Raw genomic sequence first — 21,856 nt, 5'->3', positions numbered from 1 at the left:
TTATTTAACATCCAAATAACAGTAGTTGTTATTTGGATGTTTTCTTTTTCTAGTTTTGCTTTTGAACAAAGACATCTGTCCCCTTGGCTTCTGCTGGCTTTCCAACATAATTTCCAGCTGTTTCCTACTCATTCTTTATTATTTTTTTCCATGATCCCATCTCTATACCCCTAAGTTACCCTGCCTCGGTAGGTGTGGCAGAATGCCTGCTTTCACCCTCTTGTTGAGCATCTTACCATGATATTGACCTTTTTTTCCCTGTCAGAACGCACCCACCGGGGGCTGTAAGTTTAACTTACCATCTGTGACCTGTTAAGCTCATCACTGCTGGAGGTAAACTGCACAAAATGCTCTCTGAAGGCTGTTTGACGCTTTGATATCTCTTGGATGTGATTGTTCCAGTGATATTTTCTTTCATATTTTCATAATTATAGACAAACAAATATAAAAAAAAATTAAGCACTTTTTTAAATAATTTTTTTCAATTGCCATTTGTCACAATATTCAGCTGTAGTCATAGACATACAGGGGAGAGAAAACATTCAAGGCTGTCTGGATGCACTTCCAACTTTGCTCCTCTGTGGTTCAGAAGTCTTTTTTTTAAGTTTCCTCAGAGACAGAAAGGGAAAAAAGAAGGTAAAAATCGAAGCTACAACAGATTTTTGGGAATATATATATATATATATATATATATATATATATATATATATATATATATATATATATATATGTGTACACGTTAGGGGTGGGGATCAAATATCAGGATTTTTTGCTTTACAATTTTAAAATCAATTTTTAAAAAACAATTTTTTTTTTCAAAATGAATAAAAGTAATCCTTTATAATTTTTTTTATTTTTATTGTTTTTATTGATCTTTTAACTTGTCTTCTTGGGCATTATAGCAGCAGAATGATGGTCTGGCTACTGTGTTATTTTTTTCTCATTGAAAACAAGAAAATAACGAGCAAAAAAAAAATTTACACTTTTTTTTGTTATTAATCTACCAAACTCAGCAGTATCAAAGAATTGTGAGAATCACAATTCAAAACGAATGGGCACCCAAAAAAATCGATATCCAACCGCATCAGAACAAAAGCAGATCGTCACAGTTCTAATATATAAATGTAGTGTGTGTGTGTGTGTGTGTGTGTATATGTGTATATATATATATATTTATATATATATATATATATATATATATATATATATATATATATATATATATATATATATATATATATATATATATATATATATACATATATATATATATATATATATGTATATCTCATAAACATGTAAATGAACAGTAGTCACATGATCGTAGGCAGGACAGAATTAGTATTCAGGCAAATATTAATTTGTCATTACTATTGGAAATAGTATTAAATGATTGCTTTGGCTTTCTCCCGTGCACTTGAAAATCTTTATGGCCAACTATATCAACTGTATCTAAACATTGTTAGTGAAAAGGAAAAAAGTCTTATACTCTTTCTAAAATATATTAATCTTATTTTCTTTATTATTCTCTTTATGATTTTAGATCAGAAGAACTATGATGTGTGGCTGCAGCATGATTTGCACATGTTGAGATGAAACTACAACCAGGAATTTGCCCATGTAGCTAATTGCAGTTGACATTACTTTGCTCGACTGCATAGAATCAGTCAGTTAAATTATCATGCACATCCCCTCTGATGGCTTTTATCTTGCTATAATCCCACTAATGTCGCTTTTACACTAAGTAGTTTGTTTTGACAGTTTACCTATAGCATATAGTGGTGGGTTTGTCATGAGTGCCTGGAAGACTAAAACTTGCAAGCCCGGTACACCTCTATCCTTAAAATAACAGGCGTGTTGCTTGAGAAAATGGTGCTACACTGTTATATAAACTGTAAATAGGACTAGTTTACTCCAGACACCAGCCTCCGACTTCCACATCCTGATAGTAAGTTTAAAAAAGAGAGGAAAAACAGAAGATTAAAATAAAACAAAGAAAATTAACCTGTTCTTTCAACCTCCCTCCTTACTTTGTACTTAGTTCCATTAGTTATGCCTGTTTTTCTTGTCCTAACCAAGGATCTTTAGTGTAAATTTGTGTAACCCAGGTGTTGTGTTGCCATTGAAACTAAACCAAGCTAGCTGATTAAAACCTGTTTCCGCTTTAGTCATTTGACACTGGACCAAATGTGGATTAAACACCTCCTGCACATGCAGAGCCACAGATGTTAGCAGGTGTTAACAGTTTCCTGACTAGTGTTAAAAGGGCTTTGCACAGGATTTATTAGCTCCAATGTGAACGACAGAACTACTCCTCATAGTGTGGAAATATCCAATAATGTCTTGAAATACCCCCCCCCCTGAAAAAAACCCATAAAAAATAAATAAAATATTTAAATTAAAATAAATTCATTAATATATTGAAAAATTTATATATAAAAAAAAAAAATAGATAAATAAACACTGCAGCCTAACAACCCCATTTCAAACTAATGTTTTGCAAATCAAAATGCAGAGAGGCATTGATGCACTATTTCACGAATAAAAACTGACAGTGGTGTAACTGTGTACTGTGTTGATCTAAAACACAAACCATCTTAAAAGTGAGGTTTTAAATCTGATCAATGAAATTAAACCAACAATCTTGATAAAACTTGAAGTTAAGACTTAAAGCTTGCAGATTCAACACAACTACACTGAGGGCAGAGCAGAGCTCTTATTAGGGGCACTACAAATTTTACTTCAGCATGCAGAGGTGTTCACTAAAACCAAACATTGACATAGTATATGTGGGGGTGGGGTTCCTGAGTGATAGTTCAGGTGTCACTTTTTAAGCAATGTTCTTTTTTACATCACTAAAAGAGGACCATTGTTTGGAGATGATGTGGTCTTGTGACCACAGAATCTTTGGGGGGTATAGACAAGAGCCTTAGCTTATGCTGGCTTAAAACCAACAGGCCCACACTCATGTGATGGTGGAGACAAGAAAACATGCCAAGTTAAAGTTAGAAATTGGATCAGTTGCGCAGTAACTTGACGACAAGACCGTTGGGGCTTGAGAAATAGTAATAATAAAAAAAAGTCGTTTATATGCAGTGAAAATATTTTGAATAGAATTCCAGCGTTTCTCCAAGAGCAGTCCTCCACTCAGTCCCTTCGCTCCTGGCAAAGGGGTGGAGGACTCCCCCACCACCCTCCTAGAAGCCCTCCTCCTCCCCCCTGTCACTCCGTACTGGGGCCAACCACAGGAATGCGAGCCACTGTCAGGAAGCTGTAAAGTGCTGACGCGGAGGTCAGTGAGCGTTAACACACATGTGGCTTTACTTTCACAAGTCCGTCTTGCTTTTTCTCTTTTTTTCCTGATTGGCCCCAAATGATGTTACCGTTGTTTTCTTCAGATAAGGGTCCGTTAATGATAAGCACTGTATGCAGGTTGGGTAATTGTAGCATCACCTAAATTTTGACTTCTGAAGATTCACATAAATGCAACACAACAGTTTGATACTTAAATACAATCAAATATGACAATATGCTTCCATGTGAAACGCTGAGATGATGGCAGTAAAGAAAACATACATTATAAGTATTATTTGTTGTCAGATTGATGGTAATAAACAGTGGTTTACAATGTTAAATTTAGTAAGTGGGCACAAAACCTGTTCTGTAACTTAATTGAAAATGATCTGTTTGGCCTCAAAAAGCAACTGTGAAGACTGTAGAAAGTCTTTTTTTTGGCAGGATTGACTGTTTTCATCGCATGAAATCATTGGCCATCTGTTGCATAAAGTCTTCATACAGACAGTCACTGAGAACAGCTTTGAAGTTCCAGAAAGTACTGAAAAATGTCAGAGAGGACCTATACAAGTCATCACTGCTCCACATCTTCTACAACAATTCTTTATTTATTTAAAATTTTATATTTCTTTTGTATTAACACTAAAATAATAATAATAATAAAAAAAACTCATTGTAAGTTCTATAAAATAATTCAAACTGTGGAAAAATGCTCAAAACTAGCATGTTTTTTTTTTTTTTATTATGTTAGAGATAATATACAACTTCAGGAAATACATTATAGCAGCAGAAACTGAGACTAAAACAAACATGGCCAAAACCTAAAGGCAAGCTCATAAATCTGTCACCAGTAAAACAATTTGAACTGACATCATATGCCTCTTTTTGTGGGAGTCAAATGAGTGTTTGGGCTTATGTTGCTGGCCTGGGGAGTCCAAACTAAGTAGGAATTATAAGGCATGTAGAAGGAAAGCAGCTGCACACTCTGCTTCGAACAAAATGCACTGTTTTATCTGCACATAGATAGATGTTTGCTGGTGACATAAGATTCATAATACTGATTACTGGTACTTCAAACAAAGGTCTGTAGTTGTATACAGAGCCGTTAAGTAGACACATCTCTGATCCGAATGGTGCCTCATGAATGACTAACAACAGAGAGGTTGGAGGGGTAAGCCTGTTACATACTCCACGAGTATGTTTGCTTCTGCGTTTTTACTGTTGCCGGCAAAACAGATTGTTTTGATAAAACAGCTGATCGAGGTGGTGAGAAAGTACGAACAGTTTTACATGTAGCATTAAAACACTCGGACCCAGCCGCGTGCACAACCCGCCCTGCCGCGGACGAAGTTGCTCTTTAAATATGAAACTAGAAAAACAGAGCGGAGGGCGGAAACCTCCGCCAAGCACAATGTTAAAGAATCCTTTGAAAAAAATCCTGGATCCAAACGGTGATCCTGATCACCACCAAAATTTAATCAGTTCTTCATTTTTACATTTGCAACAACTCTTGAAATATTTATAAAAATCCATCCGTAACCTTTTAAGTTATCTTGAGCAAAAAGACGCCGGGGAAAACAACCTAATCGGTGGAGGTAACAACCGTTTCATCGCGCATAAAAGCAGACATCGCCCCCAGCAGTGATCCCTCCCCGCTGCAGACGTGCTTCTCGTGGAGTATGTATGGACTTGCCGAACAAGACGTTTTTTCTTGTTCTTGCAGCCTCGAGAACAAGAACTCAGTTTTTGCGTCTCGTGGAGTATGTAACAGGCTGTAGTGGCGGATTAAATTTCACCTTTTTTTAAGTTGCAGAAACTAAGAATGTAAAGAAAAAAACAAAACAAAGAAAAAAAGACCTAGTGTCTCCAGTTTGAAGATGAGCAGCTCTGAGAAAATGGAGATGTATGATACATTAAAACCTGGGACCAGTTACAGTTCAGTGTCCAGCCTCCAGTACTTCATGTAAATGAAAACAGTCGTTATAGCTCTGTTATATTTTGAGCAGAGGGCTGAGAAACCCAGAGGGCAGCAAATGACTTTACTATTGTTACAGCAATCATTATGATTAAAGGAATAAGCCAAGTTTCTTTTGGTGTTGGTAAATACAATGTGAGCTACACCCATGAACATCATTCATATGTTTTTATGTTCATTCACTCCTCATTGCATTTCATGATGCCCTAAAAGTTTTCAGTCCGTGTACCATCTGGACTTCACACAGGCTACTCCAGCACCCAGAATGTACTACTATCAAGCTGGATTAGAACAGACACTATAACTTCTCAAATCTTGTGTTGCTTCATTTCTCACTTTTTTGTAAATGTGTTGCTGCCAACAAATTGCAAATCCTTGTCATGCTGTTTCTGTGCATTTCAGCCAGTTTTAAACAAACTTGGTAAAGAAAATGTTGTGAGGTATTGCAATGTCGTTCACAGATGGTGTAAACACACATTTTGTTTGGTCAAAACAAAGCCAACTGTTCAAGTTTTGTTTGCTCACTCCCAACAATCTGGCCAATATCCTGTTACATACTATGTTTAAACAACTCTCAACACATCCTATATGATTTTTTAAAAAAAAAAGAAACCATTATGCATTGGTTATCAGCGATTAACCAACAAATATTGATGGGTGTTGTTAGAAGCAAGTATAACTGTTGAACACTTGACGACGGGAGCTGCAAGAAGCCATTCCAGCTGCCATCCTCTGCAGCTGTAGGCAATCACACTACAATTTCTCCAGGAACTGCAGTATGATTACCGTCTGGGTTGCTCATGAGCCTGCTCTTGTGAAAATCCTCAATCGCAAGGTCCTCAGTAATGTTTTGACTGCTTGGAGGAACCCCGGAAATTCCATGAGGGTGCATAGGAGAAATCCACAACGACCATGTTGTTCTGTTCGTCCCGAGGAAGCGAGGTCTGTGGAGCGTAGTGTTAGAGCGAGCTGCCTCACTTGTTTTGACGAAGACAAAGAGGGCAGGGCTCCCTTAATCTATTCCTCAAATTTCATGTGGAGTATAATAAACCTCTCACATCATCTCACTTACAGCCCCCATGTTTAGTTTTCATCAGCGGGGTGCGCATTTCATACAGGTGCTAATATTTGTTAAGGCAGAACTTATTGCAGAAACTCAAATACTGAAACCAGAACTATGTTTACTGTGTACTTGTCTTGTACGAATTGTAAGTAAATACTGCCTTTGTATCTTTTTGTCTCCATCAGCACTTTCAGACAATGCTGAAGACCAAGCTAAATGTGCTGACGCTGAGGAAGGAGCCTTTGCCCACAGTGATCTTTCATGAACCCGAGGCCATCGAGCTGTGCTCTACCACGCCGCTTGCAAAGAGCAGGACCAATGCTGGATACAAGGTAGGATCGCATGAGCCTGATAATCCTCAAATGCAACGTTGTTCCTGATTGCTAAATCCATAATAGCATTAAGAGGTGTAATCCAACTGTTTTTGCTTTTCTTTTCATTCACATTAGCTTGAATTTCCACTGTAAGTTTTTCATGTTGGCGTCTGAGTCACAGCCATCCATGGTTATACATGTTTTATGTGGGTGCACACGTACATGTCTTCTGGCATGAGGTTGTTTGTTTTCCTCCTCTTCTGCTAAGTGTCAGATGTGAAGTTTGGGTTAGCTTATTCTCTTTTCTCTAGCCTCAAAACAGAACAAACAAAGCTTCAGCTTGAAATAGCTGCCACATGTTGCTGTTACAAATAACACTTCTAAACATGTTACCATAGTTATGCATGTGTGTTTGCCTCCCTGAAGTGCCTGTTTGGGCATAAGGATTTTGTTTTCTGTGTTTAAATGAATCATTAATAATCATGGTGGAAAAATAGGCATTTTCAACTTTGCCAAACTAAAATAAACTCCTATCTGGCTGCTTCCATATAAGGGGAAAAAAAGGATTTGTTCTTTAAATTATTGCCAGAAAACACAAATGTGGAACAGACAGTCACCATGTTTGTTGATGTCTGTGTTTGTTGGATCATTGAGAAGTAAAGTGAAGACACACAGCGACGAGCTATCTTGTCCTCACAGACAAAGACCATAAAAGTAGTGAAAGTTGTGAGGCCAGAAGTGCCGAGATGTTTCTGGCATTTTGCAGAAGGGCCTTTACTGGCACAGCGGACTCACGACACATACCAGCTAACCTCAAAGGTTTTTTCAGGCTCAAAGATCAAGTGTAGGTGGCAAGAATTACCTTGTTGCGTCTTTTTTTCCAGACTGTTGGCAGATTCTTAATATGAAACCATTATGAGCAGATTCATTACAGATGCACAAATATTCCTCTAAAAGCCTGAGTGCTTTGTGATACCTTTTCCAAGAACTCAGGTCTTTCAGGGGCTCCCTTCCTCATTCATGTCCATTTTAACCACAGAAGCCTGGGGCTTTAAAAGAGGGACGACAGTGCTCAGATTGTGACATTTACAGTGAAATCAGATCTATAAAAATGTAATCTCTGATTTTTTTTTTTTTTACAACAGACTTCAGCGTTCTTAATGAATCTAATGTACCTTGAATATCAGACCTTTATGGAAATGTACCCGATTCAAGGCTGACAAAATTTTATATTCCCAGAGGGAAAAAAAACCCCGGGCCTTTAATTTCTGGATGTTGAAGGTCGAAACACACCTTAAAGTACTTGAGTGGATGGTGAATGGGAAACGTATTTCTTTCTTTCTTTTTTTGGTGATCTCAGCTTCCTTGAAGTATTTTTTTTAACCAGCAAGGAAAAGCACAGAATTGCAAGCCCAGGCTATGTTGGCTGAACTGTAAAGTGATTGCATTGTCCATAGAGAGCAGTTAAGAAGCGAAATATCCTTTTCCGATTATCTCATTGAAAGTTAATCAGAAAAAATAAAGGATTCTGTTTCACTTTGGCAAACTTTAGAAGATGGGTCAATGTAATAAAAGATAATGATAAAATTGTTGTGACTTCAGCTGAAAAGGTTTTCTTACCTGTATGGCTTCAGTATTCTGTTTTTATTTATTTTTTCCAAGTACAGCTTAGATTGCTTATTAAAAGTAAAAGAAAACATTATTTTCAAATGTAAGAAGGATTCTTTTGCTTTAAATGGCTTTGAACTGTCCTTGTCCCAGTATACAAGCAAAGTAGATAAATCAGACTAAAATTTACAATAAATGGAGTAATGACTGGTTCTTTATCTTCTTTATCACGATATCGGTTGTTCTCAGAGGGAATTAGCTCCTTCCACCCCAAGCTAGCTTTCAGCCATTTAGCGTTTGACCGACGCTTAGCATCAGCTTTTTGGGATTTGCTTTGGAAAGCTTTTTGGGGACACACCAATCCATTTGCAATGACAAAAAGTTAGTCTTTGTTAGCTAAAACCACCGCAAATGTTCACATGACTGGTTTTATTCAGACTAAAGAATTAACTACAAATGTTCCAGTTAGGCCTAATTATTCTGAAAAAAAAAAATAAAAAATTGCGATTTTTTTGAATAAATATTGCAACTAATGTTTAGACCTAATTTCATTCAGTCTTTTAAATTCCTTGTCCTGTTCCGTGTTTGCACAGAAATATAAACAGGATATGGAGAATTTCAACATGAGATAACATCCAAATACAAAATACACAAAGTCGCAAAGTTGAGATATGACTGACTTCACTTACCAACTGTGAGATGCAACCTGCGGCCAAAAAACTGAAGGTTCAACTGCCTCTCTAACAGCTTTATACTTTGTCCTTATAATAAAAACCAAGTGATCTGATATCATCTATCTTATTTACACCACATCATATCATCATACTGCACACGATGGAGTTGTTCCACCGCACCTCTGTAATGGACATGAAGTTCTCAGTATATCAATCTCATTGAGTTGTATTACGGCTTTAAAAGAACCCGGTATTCTTTGTAGATTTACTTTATGTCAACATGTTTTCTGCGATATGAACTTTAACAATTTTTAGAGCAAATACGTACAGTAAAACTGCCTTGATTTACTTTATCAGGACATTTCAGAATTTGGATAGTTTCTCCGTCATCTGCCATTTTTTCACAGCAATTCTGTTATTTATGGAAACTAGTCTGTGATGAGGTTAGAAAATATGACACAGCTTTACAGCTGTTTAGCTGTCACATGATACTGAAATGAGTTTCTTACAAAAAAAGATGGCAGGAAGGAGTGTATTTGTAAAACTGCAGGTTTGAAATCTGGTTTAGATGAAAATGACATGTAATCATGCTCTTTGCCAGTTGGGGAGATTTAAATTATGATTTCGATTTGAAAATAATTAATCATTCAGTTCTAGCTTCTCTGATGTATCTCTGTGTTGACATGCTGGTTAGCATGTAGTAGTCCCTGTAATGCAACTGTTACAGCTGATGTAAAACAATGGACATGTACTGTAAGCAGCCGGAATGGGATAGTATTTAATCTTCCAGATGTATCTTTCTTTATGTTGTGTGGAGCTCTTAGACTTTCTCTATGTACCTTATCTGTAAATTTCTCTGTTGATGTCGTTTGTTATTAAGCTCACAAGGATAGCAGTGGTTCTGGTCTGGGCTCTGGTCTGGGGTTTGGTGGTGAAACAGAAGCTAGAACCACATCACAAGACTAAACACATTTTGCTTTTAATAAATACTCAGAATATAATTATCTTTTTACTTTGTCCAGTTCTACATGCAGTGATGATACATCGGGATCCTGATTTTAAATGAGTCATACTTAATTTTCAAGCTCATTACTGCTTTCAGTTACCCGTTATGCTAAGGCAGTACTGTGCAAACAGCATTCCTGAGTGCTCTGCTAAGACCGAACCAAGTATTCATCCAAGGTCAGCTGCCTCATTGTGCAGATTTTCAGGGATGAGCAAGCTAGCAGCACAACCTCCCGTTTCATCCTTTTGCTCATTGCTGCTATGATAGAAAATAAATATTGATGTATCGCCTAGGTGAACGTTCCACCCAGCTAGACATGGTATCCCTGTCTGTCTAGTGTGAATGCCAGCATCCACTCGTCACCGGCTTCTCCACAGTACTCACTGCACTGTCTACTATTTCTAAGATTGGCTAAGCCATGTTGCTGTGGATACCACTATGTCTTCTCAGCTGAATTCCAGACACGCATAAAAATCTTCTCCAGCATCTGTCTGTAACCTCCTTACTTACAAGTTGTCTGCTTCTATGTTGAGACTTTTTCAATTTCCTGTCTGAGTTACTGCCCGCCTACCTGTCTGCATAGTTGTCTACCCACCTGCTCAAGCCCCCCCCCCCCTTTCACTATTACTTCTCAAACACACATTATTCTCTTTTACAATGGGAAATTTAGGAACTGATTCCTTGGCATCCTCTTTGCTTGGCTTTTATATGCTTAACAACATGATATAATAACATTTATTGTTCTCATTAAGTGTTTCATTTCTGTGCCATTCTTTTCTCCATTTCTTTTAGCCTTCAGTTGTGTTCCCGGTAAACAGAAAAGCAGGACTCCCGGCTGAGGGCTGCTGTCACCCTGCCAAAGCTAACAGCTAGCAGGGATGAGAGGGCACTTTTCATTGCCCTGCCATCCCCGCTGCTGTCAAAGCTGTCCTCTTCACATCCATTGATAAAATGTGTTAAATGCTCTATAGCCACACTGTCTCTGTAGTCATTCACAAAAAACAACTAAACTAAAAACACAAACCAAATATGTTCCTTGCAGATGATTTTGGGTTTGTATTCAGTTTCCCAGCAGGTCTTAAAAGATGAAAAAATACAAAACAAAAGGCCTCAACCTTTTGTTAAGTTTGGCCTTTTTTAAGATTTCACACACTTAGAAATATGCAGTTCATTTAAAGCTGTTCTTTTACTTTCTGCTTTAGTTTGTTCAGATTTGCTTAAATTTCTAAACTGGGAGCCTCATTGGCAGCCTGTCCCAGCAACAATTGGGCGAGACGCAGGGTACACCCCGGGCAGGTCACCAGTCCATTGCAGGACCAACACAGAGAGACCGACAACCATTCTCACATTCACACCTAGGGACCATTTAGATTAACCAGTTAACCTAACATGCATGTCTTTGGATGGTGGGAAGAAGCCAGAGTGCCAAGAGAGAACCCATGCATTCAAGAACATCCAAACTCCACAAAGAAAAAGAGATGCGAGCAACTTCATTGTCTATGTAGGATTTCAGATATATCATTCATGAAAAAAAACACATTGCAAACAAATATTGTTTCTATTTAACTGAATCTTGAGAGGAAGAGTGCTCACTAATATAAAAATGTTTTGACTGACAAACATCAACTTCCATTCTGCAAAGACTTCTTACCATCACCCTCATAGTGCTGGGGCGGTGTAATGCGGTAGGAACCTGGTAACAGTCTAACACAGAAAGGAAGCATGAAATAATTCTTTTTTTAAATGTTGTGGCTCCACATAGCATTTCAATACCCTAGTAGTGTAAAAGCTGACTGAACTATGGAATTACTGTTTTATTAGCACAACTTGTGTTTTCCAAGGATTATAGGCCAAAATTTCTATTGTACATGAATATAACTGTTTCTCTAACTTTTCTATCATAATTTTACCCATAGTGAGACCAAACCAGTGACAGATGCCATTTACATTCACTGCCGATGCAGGACAAACTGATCCTCACGTTGCTTAATTTAATCGGTGTGGGAGAGGGCCTTTTGTCTCCTTGTACTTGATATTCTGATGTCAGTCAGTGTACTGAATGTGCCATCACTTCTTTCCATTGAAGAAGGAACAGAATGCACAATGACATTTAGTTGATTAGCAATCTCTGGGTTGAGATGACCAGTGTTTCCAGTACTTTGTGGCGTGTGTGTGTGTGTCCTTGGTTTTCGTTAAAGGAAGCACTCAGAGAACGCAGATGTCTGCCAAGCCACAGTAATTTTTAAGATGTTTTTATTTTTAGCCAATGATTGTGGGCATTATTTTTTAGTTAGAACCTCTAATGGCATAAATATCCCCACTCCCCACAAGAAAGAATCCCTTAAAAAAATTCTGGATTAGGCACTGATCCAGATCACCCCCAAAATGTAATTACTTGTTCCTTATTGCATGTCTGGGATTTCCTGTAAATGCCATCAAAATCCATCCGTAACTTTTGAGTTATGTTGCTAACTAACAGACAGACAAACAGTCCGCCTTGGATATATATATATATATATATTTATATATATATATATATACATATACACAGATGAGGACAAGATGAATTGCTAGTTTAGACTTTCTGGATTAATTCTGTCCCCAATAAGTCAGACATTTCTGTTTACTCATCTGACAACTAACAAGATAAGATCAGCACAATTGTTTCAGGGTATAAATGTGCTTTTTTTTCACCACAGTTTTAATTGCAGATGCTCCACTTGGCTTTTGTTGATGATGTGGAAGAAACAAAACACAAAGAATGTACCATTAATGTTTTTATTTTAAGTAAGTATTCAAAGATTAAAAATGATCTCTGTATAAAACTGGAATGTTAAGGGGAAAAGAAACCATCTAGGTTGTGTTTCAAAGGAACATATTTATTCTGTTACATTTGCCACTGGTCAAAAGAGAGCCAGACTGGGCTGTATTTCAGGGTTTCCCTCCATGCCCACAAACTGACCCAGACTCTGACTCCGAACAATAATAGCCGATATGGCACTTTCACCCAAACAACCACTGGGTTTGTGAAACTGAAATACTGTTTGTAGTTGTATAAATATCAAGATAACTTTAGGAAGATGGTGTCTGCTGTCAAAAGTCACACAGAGGTCAGTTACATTTTACCGTATTAATTTCTGTCTGACAAGATCTAAACTTTTGTCTATGAACTGATCTTAGTGTCACCAGAGTGAAAAGTTAATACATAACTCAGATTAAACTATTTTATTCCAATCTTTGTAAGAATGTTAAGAAGCTTTAAGGAACTTGGCGAGAATGTGAAAGCGCCTTTCATGAGCACTGAGGTACTTCTGTCTCGATGCATAAACACTCAGACCTTGTTTTATGTATTTACACACAGCACCTTCATCTCAGCACAAACGACCAAATGCAAACTGCACATTTTAAAAATGGAGGGAGGAAAAAAAAAACTCATTCATCTTTACGTGTCAGGATAAGCAGAGCCAGCTGTACTCTGCTGATTCAGTAAGTTTAGAAGAATGTTAACAACCTCCTCAGGAATGCCGCATTCCCAAGCAGTAGGTTTCAGTCATGTTAGGAGATGCAGACACAGCGGCCTACAGAGGGAGATTTCCAGGGTAAACTCCATCTTTGACCATACAAATGATGCTGTAACTGTGTCACTTGGTTGATGTTTTTATCCCAATGACAAAGCACTGAGTAAATTATATTTTACTGTGAATATTTGGAACTTGTACAGTGTAAATATTGATATTATAGAGACTAAATCAAAGAATGTAAATATGCAGTTTTTGTTTGACAGAAGGCTTGACTGAAACTTGAACTTGAATCTGTCCACTTACCGTCTGATGTAATTTTTCTGTCATCAGACAGTCTTGATTGTTGAGTCAGTGAGCAGACATTCAGTCATCACTGCTGTAAAAGTGTGACTAATACTTCCATCACGTGTCTCATTTACACTTTTTCAGCTGCATTATGTCTTATAAAAACAGTGGTGCATTAGAATATTGTGCAGTTCCATATTTTTACCATATGGTCATATGAACTGTAGCAGACCCTGTCCATGTGACTGCCCGATACCTAAGTGATGTAATGTAATTATCCACAATATAACTCTTACTTGAACTTTGAAAGCCTTTAGATTTAGAAAAATCTGATTTTCTAGTGATCCTGTGTTATGGCTAGGCCTAGCCGCCAGGTAAAAGGACTCAAATGTATGTATGAGAACTGGAGGACCAAAACAGGATTCATTTCATGCAAACCGAGGCAGGAAGAGTGAGCCGGTGTGTTCAGGAACCACTAGAAGGTGAGAGGGCTGATTTGTGAAAAGTTTTCAAATGTATCAGTAGGTTTCTTATGGGAACCAGGTGATGGCCTAGGGAAGACTCAAAAGGCAACAGGCCCATGCCAAATGCTGACTCCAGGAGGAGGGGTAGTGGGTTGCAACACAGTGGAGGGCAGCCTCAAGCTCCACATTGAGATGCTCTGCCCATTGGATTGAGGATGGAAACCAGAGGATTATGAAACCTTGGTAAGTTCAGGGTCTTTAGTTTTACTGATAGCAACACGCAGGAAGCAGCTGAATTACAACAACTAAAATTGGACAATCTGGCGGAGGCTGGAGCTCCTGCAGGTCCTTAAGAAGGAAGCTCCTGATGTGGGCAGATGGGATGCAGCTGCGCCTGCTGGAGCCAGTTAGGCTCCACCCCACCTAATGTTACCCTTACACCAGAAGACTTTGAAAAGATTTAGAAAAGACTAGCAGCTCACACCTGCTTATATCTAAAGACAAAGTGTTAAGAGACACAATAGGACTATAGATAGATAGATAGATAGATAGATAGATAGATGGATAGATACATACATACATACATACATAAAAAGATACATACTTTATTTAATCTCCTAAACAAATTCATTTCCCATTAGCTTGACAAGATATCACAACATTAAATTATGGATATACAGAATATATCTGTATATACACCGCCAATCAGTATAGCAGTACTAGAGATTGTCATACAGATGTGTGTATGTGACAGGTAGGTAGGTAGGCAGGTGCACTCACTGCTAGCGCACGACTGCGTTTAAGAGAGCACTCGCCACCACAATTGTTTTGTTGTTTTTCCATTTCCATTCTGTTGGAACCAGTGGTTAAAGTGGGATTAGGCAGGTGAGAAACACAAAATGTAGTGTTGCTGGTGGTGGAGCTCAACTTTCATTTTTTAGTCACGGACAGTGAAACATAATTTGGTGTAAACCCACCTTAAGGCTTAGAGACACAACCTCAGCAATCATGACCCCGTTGTTAATTGCTTTTAGCTTTAGCTTTAGCTCACCTGTTGGGAAGCTTCTTTCACACTCTAATCACTGTGTACTGTAGAAAATATATTTACTTATTAAGTATACCCCACACAACCACACTTTCGAAAGCCATAAAAATCTCCTTAGTAGTCTTTTCTGAAGGACCTGTTTGAGTGACTGAAAGTTACTGTAAATCTTTGAGGTTTTCAACTAGACAACAATCGGAGCTTGATGAAAGTGGGGTATGTGGAGGAAGAGACACACTGTGTGTTTTGTCTGGACCAGCTTTTTGCCATTGGACCATGTCTGGGAAAAAGCCTAAAGCTAAAAGGACATGTTGCCGTCTGTTGCTGTCTGCATTGCACCATCACATCATGGTCTTTTGTCAGACTAAACTTAACTGGACTAACAGTTTTTCTCAGCCCTCTTCAACTTTTTTTCTTCATGCTCTCAAAGTCTGTCCTTAGGGATAGGTATCTTCTCACTGAGTCTTTTAAATCTTTTTTTTTTTTGTCCTCCATTTTTTTCTCATCTGTTTGCTTCCTTTTCTCTGCTGATAGCTGAACCATCTGTTGCTCCAGCAGCAGCAGATGCCTGAGCACTACACCTCACATGCATATAGATACACGCATGTGCGCTTACTCACAAAAACGCCCTGACATAAACCGACTCACAGACAGTGCGCGTTGTGCGTGAGTGGACCAGGACATTCCTGTCTCTTCCCATCGGCTCACTTGCTGAGCTGCGGATGTTTTTTCTGTCCCCCTCTGTGTGTTTATCCTTCACTTTCTTGTGTCCTTCTTTGCAATTTGTTCAAACCCCCCCCCCCCATCTGTTTCTATTAGGTCTGTCTCCGTCTGGCTTGCCTTGTGAGCTTGTTGGACTTTTTGTGGTTCTTTTTAGGCATTTCAAAGTCATTGGTTTCAAGTCATTGTTTCATTTATGTGCTGTAATTCATTAAAATGTTTGTTTCCTTTTATTGATGAAGACAGAATACTCTGAGTCTAGCATTGCATGTCGATTGAAGGAAAAGTAAATATTGGCTTCAGCCATAAATCTACAATGTGTGACTAATTGCACTAGCTGCTGCTAGTTAACTTCTGGCAATATATGAGCGATTACTGTGTATTAGTGTTCATTTGGATTAGCCACCCTTGCTGTGGGACATAACTCTCGGTTGTAGGTAGTGCTGTTATACGATAGCATTTAGCGTCTCTCTCTCGTCATGAGCTGATGTTCTTTCAGCCTGACAATATGTGCTAAAACAACTGGAGTGTCGAGAAATATTTCTGCATAATAATTAAAAGAGAGATTAAAAAGATGGTGAAATGTTTAACTCTGTTAGAATTACACTTTCCCACTACCACAGTGTACAATAAGACTTGTCTCCTCAGTTCAAGAAGTTCAAATAAGAAATGAAATTTACAGGTTTACGAACATGCCTCGTTTCAGCATCAGCAAATACTCGTGACTGGAAGCACAGGAGCATGTTGTTTAGTGCTGTGACGATTTGCTTTTGTCCCGATTCGATCCGATTCAGATTTTTTGGTGCTGATTCGATTTAAATTGCGATTCTCAAAATTCTTTGATATTGCTGATTTTTGTAGACAAAAAACAAAAAAAAATGTACATGTACTTAATTAGGAAAAACAACACAGTAGCCAGACCATCATTCTGCTGCTATAGCGCAAGAAGATAAGATCAACAAAAACTACAAAAATGACAAAAAAAATGATCATGGATTATGTTTATTAATTATTTTTTAAAAATCAATTTTTTAACAAAAAAACCCAACTTGATTTTAAAATCATGAAGCAAAAAATCCCGATATTTGATTTTTCGATTCGATTTCCCAAACCTAATGTTGTTGTTGCCCAACCTCAAATGTGACACAGGTAAAACCACATTAATTTTACATGAGCACCTTGTAGCTGGGCAGATTGTCCCAAAGACTCTTAGTTGTAATACACCTGAACAGTAAACGGTACCTATACCATTAGAAATTTCTTGTATCCAGTTTTTTGTCCATCCATCTGTTTTCTTGCTGCTTATCCAGGGCCAGGTTGTGAGGGGAGCTGCCAAAGCAGGGAAGCCCAGACTTCCCTCTCACCGGCTCCTTCTTCCACCTCATTCGGGGTTATTCGAGGTTTAAACTTGCCAATTTATGATTATAAGTCATGCTAAAAATAAGGCACCTGAGATTTTAATGAAAATTGGAGCTAAACTTTTTACATCAAGTCTTTTAGTTCATAAAACTTCTCAAAACTAGCCATGAAAATCCTTTTTTTTTTTTTATTTTTATCATATAGCCTTTGCTCATGCACGTGCCATGAAGTGTCTCTCTTCATAAAAAAAAAAAATATGGGGGGTGTTATTGAAAAGAAGAGGACAGTACCTTGCATTCGACAAGTCAGTAATAATGGCCAGATGTCTGCGCACACATGCGAATGTTTAACCACGCTCCTCCTCTATCTTCGTCATACCAACGTTCTCACCAGCTTTCTATATTCTCGTGTCTCGTCTCCACAAAGGAGGTTTAAGAGAATTTTTTTTTTTTTTTTCTCGTTTGAACCAGATTTACAGTGGGTAGTTTAAAATTCACACACATAGTTTGCTTGTTTTGTTTTTCTCCTTTTCCACTTTGCTTAACTATTGTTGTAAAGACTTTCTTCTTTTTTTATGGCATTCCTCCTTCACAGCCCCCGAGGACTCCTCGGCTGTAACAGATATTTATTTTTGTCTCTGTGCTGAATGTATCAATATGTTCTGTCTGATGGCTCAGAAACTTTATCCACATAGGGAACTGCAGTTCAGTAAGGGGGACATGAGGATAGAAGGGAGGTGAAAGGGGGGAGAAAAACAGATGATGGGAGTTCAGGGCAGTAATGGGTGAAAGAGAAAGGAGAGACTGGAGTGGAAGAGAAACACATGGAAAGTTGAAACAAAGGGAGGGCTCTGTAGTTTTCTGGAATGATTTAAGCTGCACAGATGACTTGCCAGCACTAAGATGACTGGTGAGCAGACTGTTAAGAGTCAAGGACTGCAGATGTGTTCTGGCTGGCAATGGATGGATTGATATATCAGTTTTATCCAGACGCTGATGAGTAGATAGCCAGAACTAAATTGGTTTGCTTCACAAACTGCACATTCCTTCGCCAGGCTTCTGCACTTTGGATTTAAGATCCTGAAATAAGTTCAGTTCTGATCTTTCCAAGAGTCACGTCGCTTTTCTGTCAGCAGATTTTATTGCTCCTTTAGTCAGCTTTCCTCTCCATCATTCATATTCTAATCCAGAATTTGTATTTTTGACAAGTAAATGTGCCGTCTTTAGTTTGCATCTTTACAGATTGTGCACAGACCCACTCGTGCTTCTGTTAGTACATTTTCAGCTTTCAGGTCTTGTGCTTAAGTCAGTGGGTGTCAGATGTCAGATAAAATAATCCATCCATGTCTTTGGTGCCTTCCTACCTGTTTTTTTCTTCATGTTTACCTAAACATTACTCAAAAGAAATTGTGTTTACTCATTTTTAAAAAAAAAAAAAATAGAAACCCTTCATTTATTCAACAAGATAAATCATTTAAATGAGTATCAGAGTAATTGTGCGGTTTCTCCTTGGGACAATGCTAAACAGCAGGGGCTCTAGAAATGCACGATAGATGTCACTGTCACAGAGTTTTAAGGTAAAAAAAAAGTTACCGAATGTGTCTTTAAATATCTGTATTTGGCATTATTTTGGCGGGAGACACACAGGCGACCTTCCAATAGTTAATTTATGCTAAGATCTTGATGAGTTTTGGGAAATCACATGAGAAGAAGGTTGCTGTTATCAGAAAAAGGAAAAGCTGACATAGACTCCATCTCAGAGTTATATGAATTAGATATTGATGAATATTATTGGATTAATTAAGTTAAATCGATTCAAATGGATTTTTTTAAAAACCCAGTTCTGCTGTTTGGTGATGTTTGAAGTAACTTCTGCACAAGATTGCACTACTTTCACTGTAGTGCAATCTTAACGGAGAGAATTAAAAAAAAAAGAAAAACGTAAAAGTCACAGCTGTGTTATCGCAGTACGATTTTAGCCTTTTTTTTTTTAACAGTTTGTTATCATTAAACATTTCCTATATTTTTTGACTTTTGCATTAAAGGTAGAGTATGTAAGAGTTTCAATATTTTCAAAATAAATTAACTAAAAAAATAACTACAATCGTAATTAGATAGTTTTTTAAACATGTAGGTTCCAGTCTGTCCATATTTGATGTGTTATTAAATTACAAGTTTAATCAATGACAAAGACCCTTCTTGAATGTTTTCTGACCAGTAAAAAAAGTACTTTTTGTCCACCAGTAGGGTGAGTATAAACCCATTTATTGCAGAGCGGCTTTGAGCTACAGCTCACAAGTGATTCCTGCTCTCATTGGAGCTGGCAAGGAGGAGGGGTGAGGGGTGAGTTTTGCTTATTACTGCCAACCTGTGGTCGTTTGTGGAGGTAGCAGTTTTGTGATTTTGCTCACGACCTGGTGTTTGCCACCTGGTGGTGGAGAGAATCGCCTTGAAATCTTACATACTCTGCCTTTAAGTTTATTCTTTTTTTTTTTATTATTATTATCAGCAACCAACTCTGAAATGATTCGATTACATTAGGTAATACATTAGGTTGAAAAAGACACATTTAGTGTGAATGCTAAAAGTCCAGCTTTTCACATGCAGATGCTAAATTTACTTACAGTCTGCATTTCAGGTAAGAATGAGCTCAGTGTTGCCGTAGGAAAAAATGTCAGTGTGGTTGAAATGATTAAACTATGAGTAAATGAGCAAAGCAGAAATTATCATGTGCTTCCGGGATTTTTAATAAAACAAGCTTATGAAGCAGTTTTGTTTCTTTATTTCTGTCCATCATAATTCTGATTGAGCAATGTAAGGATGTACTTTTCAGCTTCAAGTGCCATCTGGTTAAAATGAACTCACAGTCTGGTGACCGTCTCAAGTTCCACATTCCTCACATTTTTATCTTATACACACAAAATAGTAACAACACATTTTGGTTTTTTTAAAATCAGAATTTTGTTTGATAATCTGCCTCTGCCTCTCTATTTTACATATATCTAACCCTTGCTGTCCAACAGCCGTCTATGCTTTATTCACCAAACCTCTGTTTGCAAAAATCTGGTTCTTGAATAGTTTAAACCAATCAATTATTTGAATATTAAGCTGCTAGAGCTCTTTAACAAGCACTCTTATCTTTTTGTGGTGGTCAGGAAGATCATGTTGATCATTGTGGTCTAACACGGCAGTGAGCAGGAAGTAAATCTTATCCGCTGTCTACACATTAAGAACAGGGCAAAATCTGCGAAAGTGACATTTCCTTTATAGAACTTGGAAGCCAGCAATCAGCCCAAGCGATTCATTTCAAGCACGCAACTTAAAATAAAAAAAGAAAAGAAAAAAAGACCTTTTTCTATTCAATGTACAAACGGCAGTTTAAATGGTTGATGTGTCCTGGCAAGGCTTGTGAATCTGTTGGCTGACTGACTGTTTTTTGGCTGGGAGAATGTGCCAGTGCGGTCACCTATCAAACCACCCTTCCTCCAAGCTGTTCCTACAGCTGGTGCTGCTTTGCTCAGAGATGGATCTGGTGCGAAGGCTATATGTACCAGCCTGTGGTCACCGTCAGTAATGAAAAGCAGGCACAAGGAGGCAGCTGCCTCTACTGTCTGGATCTTTTTCTGTTGTGAGAAACTGGAATTCAGTCATGTGTCCTGTTGCAATCTGGTTTATCCAATCTCCATGGCTTATCTTCCATATTGGATTGTAAAGCTGGTGTTTGTTTATTTGTGGAGAAGCAACAGATAATAGTGTTATTCAACAGTATTGAAACTTGTTTTGCATAATTTGGAAGAATGATACTCCTTTCATCTGCTTGTCCACTTCACGGTTGTTAGTACTTCACTGTTGTACAAATACGCAATAACTTACTGGATAATGTTTTGCAATCATTGAATTTTATTGTTTCAAAATGTGCAGTCATTTATCTATAAGGATTTCCCATTTGATGAATGAGATTAAAGTTGTTGCACATATTGTTATAAGCCTAAGATTATTTCCAGCAAATACTCATCTGATCCATTATGATGTTATTTTCACCACCTGATCATGTACGTTCAACACTTGGAGCTGAATTAATAATATTTTAAATAACTTATTCTACAATTTAATATAATCCAACTACAATTTGCCTGGCATACCCATTATTATCTGAGGAAGCACAAGGTTTGCAGAGATGTTGCTATGCATGCGTCATGCGCGTCATGCCTACCTGACACATGAAAATCTGAAAGGATTCCTTAAACCTGCTAACAATACGTCCTCGGGACACCCCTAATTTTTTCCCTTTGAGAAAATGGTACATTGTGACGAACTTGTGTTTAAAATCGTAGTAGCTAGCAAAATAAACTTTTCTGTCAGCAGACCAGGCAAGCGTTGTCAAATCTCTGCACATATAAAAGACATGATACCTGTTCACAGCTAAACATGCTAGTTTAGCTGCAACCAAAGCGACCAGCTGGTCACCGTAGTTTTCAGTTCAACAATTAAAAATACAAACTTCACAGTTGGTAAATTCACATTTCTATTTC

General features: G+C 37.8%; 1 protein-coding gene across 1 annotated transcript in view; it reads left to right on the top strand.

Annotated features, from left to right (window-relative positions):
• pid1 (phosphotyrosine interaction domain containing 1) overlaps nucleotides 1–21,856 on the top strand; it is a 33,662-nt gene that overhangs the window by 6,133 nt on the left and 5,673 nt on the right. Inside the window, exon 2 of the mRNA XM_079247017.1 lies at nucleotides 6,518–6,664. Within this exon, the coding sequence (XP_079103143.1) occupies nucleotides 6,518–6,664 (147 nt within the window). The remainder of the gene's footprint in view (nucleotides 1–6,517; nucleotides 6,665–21,856) is intronic.

Source organism: Telmatherina bonti, assembly GCF_933228915.1.
Source record: "Telmatherina bonti genome assembly, chromosome: 9".
NCBI classification, from domain to species: domain Eukaryota; kingdom Metazoa; phylum Chordata; class Actinopteri; order Atheriniformes; family Telmatherinidae; genus Telmatherina; species Telmatherina bonti.
Note: the sequence above shows the minus strand (reverse complement) of the source record. Positions and strands in the feature narration are given on the sequence as shown.